The sequence below is a fragment of the Patella vulgata genome, chromosome 1, assembly GCF_932274485.2.
Source record: "Patella vulgata chromosome 1, xgPatVulg1.2, whole genome shotgun sequence".
Taxonomy (NCBI): domain Eukaryota; kingdom Metazoa; phylum Mollusca; class Gastropoda; family Patellidae; genus Patella; species Patella vulgata.
The window spans coordinates 37,490,736-37,504,413 of NC_065879.2; the positions used below are offsets into that span (position 1 = coordinate 37,490,736).

The 13,678-nt window shown below is 32.5% G+C and overlaps 1 protein-coding gene across 3 annotated transcripts in view; it reads right to left on the minus strand.

Annotated features, from left to right (window-relative positions):
- Positions 1–1,110: 1,110 nt before the first annotated feature.
- LOC126816221 (monocarboxylate transporter 12) overlaps positions 1,111–13,678 on the minus strand; it is a 30,212-nt gene continuing 17,644 nt past the window's right edge. For all 3 annotated transcript variants that reach the window (XM_050542528.2, XM_050542533.2, XM_050542532.2), the window contains exons 2-6: positions 12,079–12,518; positions 9,749–9,892; positions 8,187–9,308; positions 7,637–7,762; positions 1,111–5,586 (exon numbers count right to left, since the gene is read on the minus strand). In XM_050542528.2, coding sequence (XP_050398485.1) covers positions 5,369–5,586; positions 7,637–7,762; positions 8,187–9,308; positions 9,749–9,892; positions 12,079–12,349 — 1,881 coding nt within the window. In that variant the 5' untranslated portion in view covers positions 12,350–12,518 and the 3' untranslated portion in view covers positions 1,111–5,368. The remainder of the gene's footprint in view (positions 5,587–7,636; positions 7,763–8,186; positions 9,309–9,748; positions 9,893–12,078; positions 12,519–13,678) is intronic.

Consider the following 13,678-nt stretch of genomic DNA (forward strand, 5'->3'; position numbering starts at 1 on the left):
AGCCAACAGCATGTAGACGTTCATCATGTTGAAGACGTCTCATTGCAAATTAAACGTAACACAATAAAGCAAAGATACGCCAAACAGTAAATCTTATGCAAGAACCGATAGGAAAGCAAACATGGATAGGATAAACCAGTATGCGACAGTTTTCATCAACCCTTCCTTGAAGTGCCAAATTTGACAATGAATCCATCCCCCCGTGTTTGGTGCTATTGCGTGTCGCATGTGCAGCTTAGTGGTTGTGTTGGCGTGATAGGTTCTTCATCTGTGAATATACTCTGAAAGCATTTCTAGTGTCCATGACTATTTATCATATCATCACAACCTGCATAGGTATTTGCATTTCAATATCCCCTCCTTTTTTTGAAAAGTATATTTGTAAACCTTTTAATCCAATTATAAGAATTTTATTATATAGTATAGAAATAAAAAGCCGTGTATAACGAGATATTGTCGCTGTGGATGCATGTCATGTATATATTTGGAAAATTTTGGCTTGTCTGCCATATTAGCGTTTAACGCAGATATTGCAACCATTGTCTAATCCATTCAATATCCAAGTCATCTGATAGACTAGAGAGATGATTGGCTTGTCATGGGACTACATGCCTGAATGATAATAAAAACTCCATGCAATGGGCAAATATAGTTCTAGCATAATGGCTCCATAAATTAGTTTCTCCCACTTTGTGGTTAATCGATATTAACTATGTCATGTCGCCCTTTTACTATTGCCAACCATTAGGTAACATCTCCTCAATATAGGAGATGAAATTATCTCCTCGGTATTGGACACCACTCCCTTTATGTGAGATAACAACTAAAGCCCTCCACGATCCCATCAACAGAGCTGTGATAGATACTTCTTTATCCTTTCATCAGAGATAATACATCACTAAAACCATGTTGGGCAACTCCACCTATAATCAGAGATAAAAATTGCCTATTTCTCCTTCCCTCCACACCTCCAAACATATGGACACCACTACACTTTTAGAAAATAGTAAAAGGGATCTGTGATGGCATATAAAAAAATGTTTTAAATGAGGGAATTCAGCCATAACCACATGGCTATCCTAGCAACAAGTAAACAAAAACAATACACAATTTACATAATATAGTGATTTTATTGCTTTAAATTAGACATTTGCTTCTTTTTTTCCTATTTTCTTTAAACAATACATAATCCCATACAGATACAAACAAATAATTTGAATATAATAACATCTCAGCTAACAATAAACCCATTTTTGACAACCTCTCCATAACAATGTATTAAGAAAATTCGCAAATAATTCAACAAAAGAAATAAGGTTTTTTGATTTAGTCAAGTAGCAAATTGCATTAAAATTTAATCAGAAATTCCATTAGTGCCATATACAGTAAATATAATCAATAGATAACGTGATGTAACTTGAAACAAAACTGATAAGCAGGTCTGAAGAGACTGAGTATAAGTGCTGTAGATAAAATGCTCGACCTCATCAAATGTTATCTTATTGTTTTTCCTCTCTACAGATCATTTTGATAGCCTTTATTTTTTTTCTCTGTTACACATATTACATATAACATCATAACAAAGGGATGAATATTCCCATTGTTTATTGCACAGCAATCTTGAACTGATAATTGGCAGGTATATTATATAACCTACTTTTATTACAGTGTGATATTATCATGGATAAGTATTATTGTGTAGTAAGGGATGATAGTGTTCATTTTTCTTCAACTAGGTTTGAACTTATTGTGTGTAAAATGTTATCTGTTTCAGGCTCTTAAAAATATACATCTTATAAAATTCATTCTACAATATTATAGAATCAACTAGAATGAGTCAATTATAATAATAAGGGATCCACATAATTCTAGCATATAGCTGTTGACTGATTTATAGAGATAGGGTCACTGAAATAATCTAGATTGGAATGTCAAAAGTTGACATATTGCTAATTATTTTATTTAATAAAATACCTGCACAAAAAAAAAACAACATCTAACAAACACACATCTCTACATCGACTTAATATAAGTATTTGATTCTGACTAAATAAAAGTTTGGAATCAGACTTAATATAAGTTCTAGATTTCTCAAAAAATAAAATCTGTCACTCTCTAGAAAAAATTCACCTAACATGTTCTCAAAAAAAAGATAGGGTTGCCAGGCAACAAAACATACGCCCACAGCAGCTAAATCGTCCGAGCGGTCGACAAGGGTTGTCGCATATTTATTCTTTTGTAGGTAATTAGGGGCATTTAATAGACAATTTCATACAGATGACATTATAATTTTCGCCGTTTGAGAGTTCACAAGATTCTAAAAACTAAAACAAGGGCCGTAACTCTGGAAGTAGTCTACAGAAATTGTTGAAATTCGACAGGCTTTTTCGTTTTACTAATTCAAATAATGCATACAAATTTCATACAGATCGGATGATAACTTTTGTCGTTCGAACGTTCACAAGGTTCAACAAAGTAAAACAAGGGCCATAACTCTAGAAGTAATTGATGGAAATTGCTGACACAATAGACTTCTTCATTTCACTAATTTAAATGATGTATATGAATTTCATACAGATTGGCTAATAACTTTTGTCGTTCAAGCGTTCACAAGATTCAACAAAGTGAAACAAGGGCCATAACTCTAGATGTAATTAACAGAAATTTGCTGAAACTCAATAGGCTTGTTCGTTTTACTAATTTAAACAAGACATATGAATTTCATACAGATCGGATAATAACTTTTGTCCTTCGAGCATTCACAAGGTAGGCTTCTTTAGATCACTAATACAAACAACATATATTAATTTCAAAACAATCAGATGATAAATGTAGTCTGTAGAGTGTTCACAAGAAATTGTGGACGACAGACGGACGGGGGCGACGGCAATATGCAACGACATTTCCATGTGGGCGTATAAAATCCCTTAAATTTAACTTCATATCGTTCATCTTACTCTTTCATACCATGTTATATTAAAATATAAGAATGTAGATATTTTTGGCAAGGCAAAAATGGTGCACATATTGGTATATTTTCAAAAAAACAATTAATCTTTATAATGCCCTGACTGCATGCAGTCATTTTCAGAATATCAATTGTATTGTACTGACACTAACATTGGGTGAATCATATATATTGGTTAGAGACAGCCAATCAAACGATCCCACCACCTCTCGATAATAAAAGCATTTTAAAATGATTCACAAATTTTGACTTATAAATTGATCTAGAGTTGACTAATCATAATCTTCTTGTTACTGAACATAATGAAGTGAGTTAAAGAACAGAGCAAAATGTTAGAATAATTTTAGTAAAGTTGACTATAATACAGTGGACATACTTTGTGGATATTTGTTTTACACATATGTAACTATAACACTCAAAAGCATTCAAAAATTAAGTGATTGGATGTGTACACAAAGACCAGTAGGAATTTAAAGGATCCGATTTGTTAACAAAAGCATATGGATTTTAAAATAATGTAAAGCTAATCAAATATTATAATTAATGGATATGTTTTGATTAAAATATTGCCTTTATCTTGCAAAACTATTATCTATCAGTATCAATCAACATAACATAAAAAATATGACAAGATCATAATATGATAACAGATATTTTGTGCAAAAATGTTGTATAAGCAAAAGTCGTTAAAACATAATTATTTATTGGTGCATGGCTCTCAATCACGTTGAATGGACTTGTTATATAACGGCAGCCAACATATACAGTGAAATAATCATCAACCGCTCTGGCTAAATAAGACATGTCACATACTACTCTTTGCAGATACATGTATGGCACAAACATAATAAATTGTCAATTTTAGTTTCCAGAATATTGTATTTCCATTTCTCCAATGTATCAGAAATGCACCAAATTTGCTTTTTTTGTGGCTTTTGAGTTTTAATTGTGTCAGTAATTTCCAATTGTGTTTTTTCAGAAAATAATATTATGGTGTATTATGAATTTAAGGGCCATTTAATAGGTAGAATTATGCATATGTGCATTTTCATTTATTTCTCATATTTAGCCAGAGATGATTACACATGGTTGCCTTCATATACTATTATTATGACTGCTTGAACATCTTCAATTTTATCTTCAGACCCTTACAATACATTAAAACATGTACAGTATGGTGTAATATTTATAATATATATTATATATATATATAATATAAAAATGTAGATAAAAGATCAAAAATATGGTAAAATTCTCTCTAACAAACTTTAATATACTTTCTAATTCTACTAGCTCATTTAAAACATACATCACATATTTCTATATCAAAACAAAATTCATCTTTAAGTTGAACTTAAAGGTACAATCTCTACATTTCGGTTTAAATATCATGTCAAAAAGTTGTATTTATGCTTTATGATCTTGTGTTTACATGTACCTATTTTATGAAATCTATAGTTTATTATGCACATTGGATAGCTTGTGATGCAAAAATAGACCCTATGAGCCTGTCGTGTTTGAGAGGCTAGTCCGGCTGGAAGTGGGTATGGGTTGGCGAGGTAAAAAAAAATTTCACCACCATCCCCTAGATTAAAATGCACAATCCATTTGTTTCAAGTCCATTGTTTCAGTTCAGGGGTTAGACTTGTCACTGTATTTAAATAGGTAATATAAAGAGGTAAATGTTACAATTATAGAGGTAAATATAACCTTTAAAGAGGTAAATGCAACCTTAAAAAGAGTAAATGTTACCATTAAAGGGGTAAATGTAACATTAAAAGAGGTGTAAATGTAAGAGAATGTACCTTTAGTTGAACTAACATAATTTAAAATTATTGAATCTATACATCCATTAAATAAACAAATATATAAAGTAATACCATAACAAATAACAGTAACATAAATTGTTATGACATGCTGATATATCAAATGTAAATATACAAACTACAGGATTTTTAACAACAATAACAAATTCTTTTGAAATATTTTATCACATTCTACAGATACATTTGTACATGTACATTGTCAATGTACTTTATTTTTCATCAAAGCTGTGAAGTCAATTACATTCAATTTCTTTAAAATATCTGATTAATATTAAACAGAAATAATTGTAAGAACTAATTCTGGTGGTCCCACACTAAATAGATTTTATGACATATGGGCAGAAACATTTATTTAGTGCAACCACTAATTGTGATAAGAATCACACAAACACAGAGAGTGTAATGGAATTTAATGCCCAATCGACACAATCTTGTAGATCATTTCAGGACTAACCTATGGTTCAATTTTATTTCAACAATTCACTTGTGGGTAGGGGTCTTTAGCAGTGAGAGGAAACCAGAAATAAATCATACATTTTTAAACATAATATCTGCAAGAAATTAAAAACAAACTTTACACAGAAAGAGTTCTTACACGAACATCAAGTTCTGGTTCTGGGGAACATAAAGTATCTCCAAGATCAACCTCTGTAACAGTACTAATACCTAATTTTTTCTCTTTATAGCGTATTACCATTGGAATAAAATATAACATAGCTCCACTGAATGCCACCATAGCCCCATTTACTTGAAAAGATACATCATAACTTCCAGTCCAATCATACATCCAACCTAGAAAATATAAATCATGTATTACAGTCTTTGTATCCATTATATTGTGTTTGTGACCAACACTGGTTTATAAGAAAGGCATCAGATTGTGTTCTAGGAACTATACTAACAGGTCAGTTTAACACTAACAGGTCAGTTTATACATGTATAAATTTGTATATAACAAGCTTAAGCCAAACAGTGAGGCTGATGTCACCCGCCAAAATGCCAAAATAAATAGATGACACATATTAATTAATTGCACATTTTTTTTTTCAAAAGTATCAGAGCAATCAAACTGATTATGGACTATACACTAAGTTTCATCACTCTCTATCAGATAGAATCAAAGTTATCTTGTCCCAAAGCAATCGACCGATGAAATTGCTTAGCTTTAGCTCAAAATGTTAATCATTGAACTCAGTCAAGACATTCACCTAATGAATAGCTACATCAAGTTTAAACATTCTACATGTACTTCAATAAAAAGCAGAGTTGTTATGTCTTGACCAATCAATTAAATTGTTTATCGCTCCTTAGTCTAAGCAGAAAATTCTCACCATCGAATTTAGTCAAGGTAATGATATAATGAATCTATATGCAGAGTTTCATCGCTGTCACTTAATTAGAACCAAAGTTATTGTGTCCCAAAGCAACAACCAATCAGATTACTTTTCTCTGCTTACCCTAAGCAGACAATGTTCATCATCGAACTCCATCAAGGCATATATCTAATGAACGCCTACGCCAAGTTTGAAATTCTACCTCAATTAGAAGCAGAGTTATTGTGTTCCAAAGTCTCGACCAATCAAATTGCTTGTCGCTCTTCTTACCCACAGCAGAAAATGTTCATTATCGAACTTAGTCAAGGTATTGATGTAATAAAACTCTACACCAAGTGTCCTCACTCTCACTCGTGTCCCAAAGCATCAACCAATCAAATTGCTTATCTCTGCTTACCCTAAACAGAAATCTTCGAATTCCATCAAGGCATTGACCTAATAAACACCTACACCAATTGTGAACATTCTAGCTCTATTAGAATGAGAGTTATTGTGTTCCAAAGTCTCGTCCAATCCAATTGCTTATCGCTCTGCTTACACCAAGCAGAAAATGCTCATTATCAAACTTAGTCGAGGTATTGATGTAATGAAACTATACACCAAGTTTCATCACTCTCATTTAATTAGAACTAAAGTTATTGTGTCCCAAAGCATCAACCAATCAAATTGCTTATCTCTGCTTACCCTAAGCAGAAAATGTTCATCTTCGAACTCCATCAAGGCATTGACCTAATTAACACCTACACCCAGTTTGAACATTCTAGCTTAATTAGAAAGAGAGTTATTGTGTCCCAAAAAGAGTGACGGACAGACAGACAGACGAACCCATTTTAATAGTCTCTGCTTTCTTCGAAAGGCAGGAGACAATAAAAACAGTTTTAATTAGAATGTAGTTTATAATTAATCACTGTCATTAAACCAATTACGGTACTTCCTTTTGTCTTGCAGCACTAACAAAGGGAAACCAAATGAACTTTCTCGGCTGACATCAGGATCGAATACGGCACCTCCAGGTTAGAGAGCCAACGTTTTACTCACTGAGCCACCACTGCTTCCCTTCCACAGATGTACGACCTACAGAATGGGTATGCAATTTCATATGATAAGGGACATGATTGCATATCTATCCCATAATTCAGAATAAATGCGGTCCAATAAACCATTTCTGTAACCTTTAAACAACCATTCCCCCTCCATGTACTATAAAACCATAGGCGTAAGGGAATTTTTTTGACTGGGGGGGGGCGTCGGTGGTTGGTGCCCAAAAAATGTAGTTAGGTTCTTAGTATGTTACATAATAATAATAAATTCACTGTTTAATTGGACACATTCAAGAACGCAATATTTTTTATACAACTTTTACAAAGTACAATATTGTGTGCCCAAATTTTCCCAGAATTTGGTGCCCAAAATGGGGGGGAGGCCGCCCCCCCTGCCCCCCCAGCTCGTACGCCTATGTATAAAACTCCAAATCATTATTAATATTCAAGAAAATTTTCTTAAATTACCTGCCATTGGTGGACCAATAAATGTAGCTGCTCCTTGAAATAAGAGAAGTAGTCCAAAAGAATTTGTCAATTTATCTAGACCAAGTAAATCCACTAATACTACAGATGTTAAAGATACATATACACCTGTAATAAAACATACATAATAATTACATTAACACATTGACATGGTTTGATAGTAAATCAACTTGTTTATAATTATGTCTATATTAAAATTGAATGGGGATTGTTAAACTTTTAACACAGACTTTTTATTTTTTTTAAACTATGGTACATGATAAAATAAATTCACTGTTAAAATATTTTATTTATAATCCAGCATGTCTTTATGGATGGTTTGAGATCCACAATTGGGATATGCATGCTATAGAATCAGTATGGATAAAATTTTGTACTGCTATGTAAGCTTTTGTCAACACTTCATTCACTGTAATAATATGTTCTGGGTTAATGTCATAATTATTCTATTAACCCAAATATTATACTTACATGTAAGATATTACAATGATTGTGATATTTCTGGTCTATAAATAATCCGATAATAACTTACCAATAAATAATCCAAATACTGCACAATATGTAACCAGAAGTGCATAATTCCCGCCACAGTAAGGACTTAAGGCAGTAGCAATACCACAAATAGTTAAGGCAGTATTATATAACATGAGTCGATTGACACCACTACGATCAGACAGCCATCCAAATAAAACACGTCCAACTGTGTTAGCAATACCTATCACAGACAACAGAAAGGCAGCACGACTTTCATCTATTCCAGCTTCCAGGGCACGATCAGGGATATAGATGAACGGCATATTAAAACCTATGCTAGTGAAGAAATTAGACACCGCAAACATAACAAAAATCACATCGTTTAGTAAGGAAAAATCTAACATTTGATGAATAGTTTCTCTAAATTCCATGGATGGCTTGCAGCAGTTACAAAATCTCCAAGCCGCGGTGTCTTCCTTGCCAGCATCAGGAATAGATGTGACACTAGTTATGTAGAAGTCGGGATTGGATTTATACATGGGAATATTCTGTAAGCTAGCTTGATAAAAAATATCTTTCCTCATGAGAGGACCAGCAGTAGAGCCATGTGAATGCTGTCTTTGAAAAGATATAGCTGAAAGAGGGATGGAGGACTTGCCATTCGGCACTCGGTGTATAGCTCCATCACTCCTAGCTAAATTTGCAATTCCTAAAGCACCGTTAGTAGGACGTGGCAAGCTAAGATGATTATGACTATTTGCTAAGGCATGGGTTTCAGTAATTTCTAAGTTTCGATTTTTGAAAATGGCACTTGGTGTTTCAGTAAGAAGCACTTTTAATTCTTCATGATCAATAGATCCCTTTTTAGTTTTTGTCTGTTGTTCAAGATCTGAAGCTTCTTTTTTTAACTTTTTCATAATAATTTCTTCTTTTTCTTCAGGTGCTTCAAGAGGTCGGAACAGAGCTCCGCAAACCACAACATTTAGGATAAGACCTCCTTGAATTAAAACTGCTCCTTTCCACGTAAATTGATCGACCAGAAATTTTGAAAATGGTGCAAAAATGAAGGTTCCAAATCCAGAGCCACAAACAGCAAGCCCTGTAGCAAATGAACGCTTCTTCTCAAAATAATTGGCGACACTGACAATAGCTGGTAAGTAAATCAGTCCAAATCCAAGTCCTAGAAATAGACAAAATCACATAAATCATATGCCATCTTTTGATAACAATTAATTATACTTCTGATGGACAGCTAAAAATTAACTAGGGCTTCTCTAGCCCCCCTATACACCCACAAGTAGCAAAATTATCCATGCTAAATCTAACATTGTCCCGCTTTAAAAGTCAAATGTAAGCAAACATGCAATAAATGTTAGCATGTAAAAATCAGAAATCTATACTGAATACCCAAACAGACATTTATTTCCACTTGGTGCAAATTTCACAATCAGTCCAACTACACAGATCATAAATTCTGCCAAATGTTTTCAAATGGAACTTGATCAAAAGATTAAGAAACTGGTTATTTTTAACCCTTCTTTTATCTATCTTTCTTTTTATCGTTGATACTTAATGGAAAATTTTCATGTAAATAATAATAAAAACAAAAACTGTACTTACCTGCCATTATTCCAAAAGTGAAGTAAAGATAATAAATATTGGGAGCAAATATACTGATAATAAATCCTAGAGAGGATATAAAAGCTCCCAAAATAGTTACAATCCTGCATCCATAACGGTTGGTCAACGCACTGGCTAAAGGCCCTGTAATAGATAGACAGAAATTAAAATGTATTTTAAATAGCTCGACGATTTCCTTAAAAACAGGTCCGGGACTACATGTACATGTATATAACGCAGTCCATTCACTTGATCTGATATGTGTGTTTGTTGTTTGTGGTGTATATTGTGTCCTACCCATAGATTTGTCTTGTGTTTTTCTTGGTGTGTAGTGCAGTTCCCCTAAACCTCTTTGATTTTGGTTAAAATAAAAGAGTTGAATTCTATTGATCTTCTGATGAATTTCAGTCATTCATTGGACAAGCCCTGTCTATAACATGATGTTAATTTCAAAATATCAAGAGGATGTCGTTTGTTTACTAAATTCATTTTCATGTTTGGCTTACTGTTTAGACACAGGAAAACACAATTGTCATGAAACAAATCATGACATAAAATCCATTTATAATCAGAAAATTCATTTAGGACTGATTTCCATAAGAGCGAAAGCCTTTTTTTTAAAATTTCACCTATATAATACAACATTACGAAACTTTGGTTGGTATAATTAATGTGACTGTACTAATTTAAATTAGTATATTTTTGGATTATGATATGGGTTATCTTGATTTATACTTATATGTATATATGTTTGAAGTAAGCTTACTCAAATAAGATAAGATATTTATTACATAAAACACCCGAAATAAGATAAGATATTTATTACATAAAACATATCAGTGAGTTTCATCATCATGTATTGACAGGACTAGTTTTAAGTTCTTTTTTTATATATTTAAGTTGGTTTATTTAATTACAACTCAAAATATTTTCACCGATACACCTCGGAAAGTGTGCTAATAACTACTACATACATGTTTATGATTTATGTAATTGTATGTCATTCACTCTAGGCATTTTTAGGCAATAACTTTTATCTTATCGTATTTCTGCACTGAAAACTTCTGTAAGAGCAGACAGGTCACCAGATCTCATTGATTAACTCGGAGCTAACATAATGATTTGATATTACATTGAAGTTAATTATCTAAAGGGCTTAATTAAAGACCTATCAAACTGAATTTAACTTTACTACAATCAATGACCATTGATAAAATTATTACCGGTATCTATTAACTTTGATTTAATAATCTTTATTTAAGCCCTATAGATAACCTACATATAATTAACTTTGATAACCTTTTTTATAATAACGACATGCTTTAAAGAGGTTGTAAAGTCATTGTAAATACAAGTGGAAGTATACATGTACATGTACTGCATACAGCTAAAATGAAATGGTGTATAACCTCCTACTTTTCTCTTCCATCTGTGCTAATGAAGACAAGGCAGAAGTATACAAAATCAAAGACCAAAATATTGATCACTGTTTGTACATGTAACTGCCACAAGTTTATAGAAATGATTACCCAGGCATTTCCACATCATGAAATTTGGGAACTTATGACCAGTTCCAGACTTGTATTCCTCATAATTGAGCAAGTTCTAGCAGTATTTAGAATATGCTATTATCACAATTAATTACATTTAATTTCTTGAGAGTGCATACATGTAATGCCTCTTTAAGTAAATCACAAGTAACCTGATATAATGTCTATTTCAGTTTATATACAGGTAATCTGAGATATGTAATTTAACACAATCTATTCATGATATCATTATATTATAAAGAAAATAGAGATGATAACAGATGTGGAAATATACATAGATATATCGTCAACTCATCAACTTTAAATAATTACCCATTCTATACTTATATTGTCACAAATACAATGTAAGTCATGAATAATCAATTAATATTAATCATTACATGTAGCATGATTGTTTGATTATTCAAATATAATTTACTAGCACTGGCTTCTCATTAATATTTATAGCATTAACCCATCTCTAAGATGTAAATTCAATGCCATTATGATGGAAAACAGAAGACAACATTAAATCTGTGGTCTGTGTCCTCTGCTTCAGTTAGGGATAACAAAAGATTTTCCGCTTCACATTTGTCTATTAACATACATACCGGTACATTTATTGAAGAGAAATGTTAGGCCTACATGTACATTCAATACCCATTTAATAATTATGCATGTTAATTTAAAAAAAGAAAGAATTAAAATGCATATAAATACATAGCAAATACAAAACAGTGTGTGTGAAGTAGAGGTTTACTCCATATGCTTTACAAATTATACAAAGAAATTATAACTTACCAACACTGTAAGTGACAGCAGGAACTAATGAACCAACCCATGATGTCTCTCCTTTACCACCTTTAAAATAATCCAAAAACTCAATGAAGAACACTCCAAAGGAATACACAATCCCATCAGCTATGATATGAACAATGAATGATGAGAACACCACAACCCATCCCCATCCTCCATCTGGGGGACGAGGAACATTAGTTGCAGCATTAGACACCTCATCTTCAGGTGTAGCACTTTTCAGGGATTCCTCGGTTTCATGTTTTCCCTTACCCATTTTTCTTTCAGCAGTGTCTAACAATAATATTTGGATGTATAAATCTAAATTTGAATATAACTGTGTTTTTCTCCAAGAATATAAAACAATACTGTATTCTGTCTGTCAAGCACAAACAAATTCCGGTTAACAATTGAATTAGCAGATTCTTCAGTCATTTCGAGTTCACCTGAAAAGAAAAAGACATTAAAATTAAGTAAATTATGTTTAAAGGAGCTAAATCGCTAAAATTTGAGACCTAGAAATAGACACAAATGGGTCGCAACACATATAATAATGTAATATGAATGTATATAAACTGATTTATATTCCATCGTTTCCTTTAATACTCTAATTTCAAATCAGTTATGTTTCGCGAAATATGCCAGAAATCTCAATTAATGGCAATCTCTAGCATCTGGTTATTCCAGTCTACATAGAAATTATTGCGCATGCTCTCCAGATAAGAATGGTGTTACCGTTTGACATGAATTGTGGAACATGTCGAGCCTCGTTCTTCGAGTTCCTTGTTACAAATGGGACTGAAATGGTAAAAGGTTTATTTTGTCTTAGATATTGGATATCAGAAGCCCATCTTTTCCCGGTAAGATCACAACATCAATATTAATTTAAACTGACAAATAATTTGTGTTTTCAAAGTCGAAGACTTTGGATGATATTGAATTAGATACTTAGCTACTTCTTTCAAGTTAACACTTAAAAATACATTATGAAAGAGTTACATCTGCCTATTGCAGGTCTTTCTTTAGGCCTGAAATCTTATCTAAATTATTAATTAGACATTAATTAACTTATCCCAACCATAACCAACTCCGATGTCATCGCTAGCCTACGATATTTACTGGATTAGAATCCGATCTGTTGTTCAACGCTCATTGATGATTAAATAAAAAAAAAAGGATAATCGAGACTATGTTTTTTATCATACCGATTTTAGTAATGATGATCGAGGCTAGGCCTAAAATTCAATCACTAAATTGTCGGTTCAGAGTGGATCAATTTGACTGAAATTTTCAGCAAATTCCCTTTACATTATCTAGATTTTAACTATTATAGTGAGAACTGCCAGCTCTTTAATCTCCCATAATGTATCTTTATCCAGTGCTGAATTAAGGCACATGGAGGATCTGGGGTCACTTAATGAAATCGGGGCATTGCTCACCCCAAAATTGGTTTATTTTTTTATTGAAACTACTTATTATATAGACAAGCCAACAGTGAGGCGCATGTCCCCAGCCAAAATCCCAAAATAAATAGATGACACATTTTAATTTATCGCACATTTATTTTTTTCAAAAGTATCAAGCAATCAAACTGATTATCAACTAT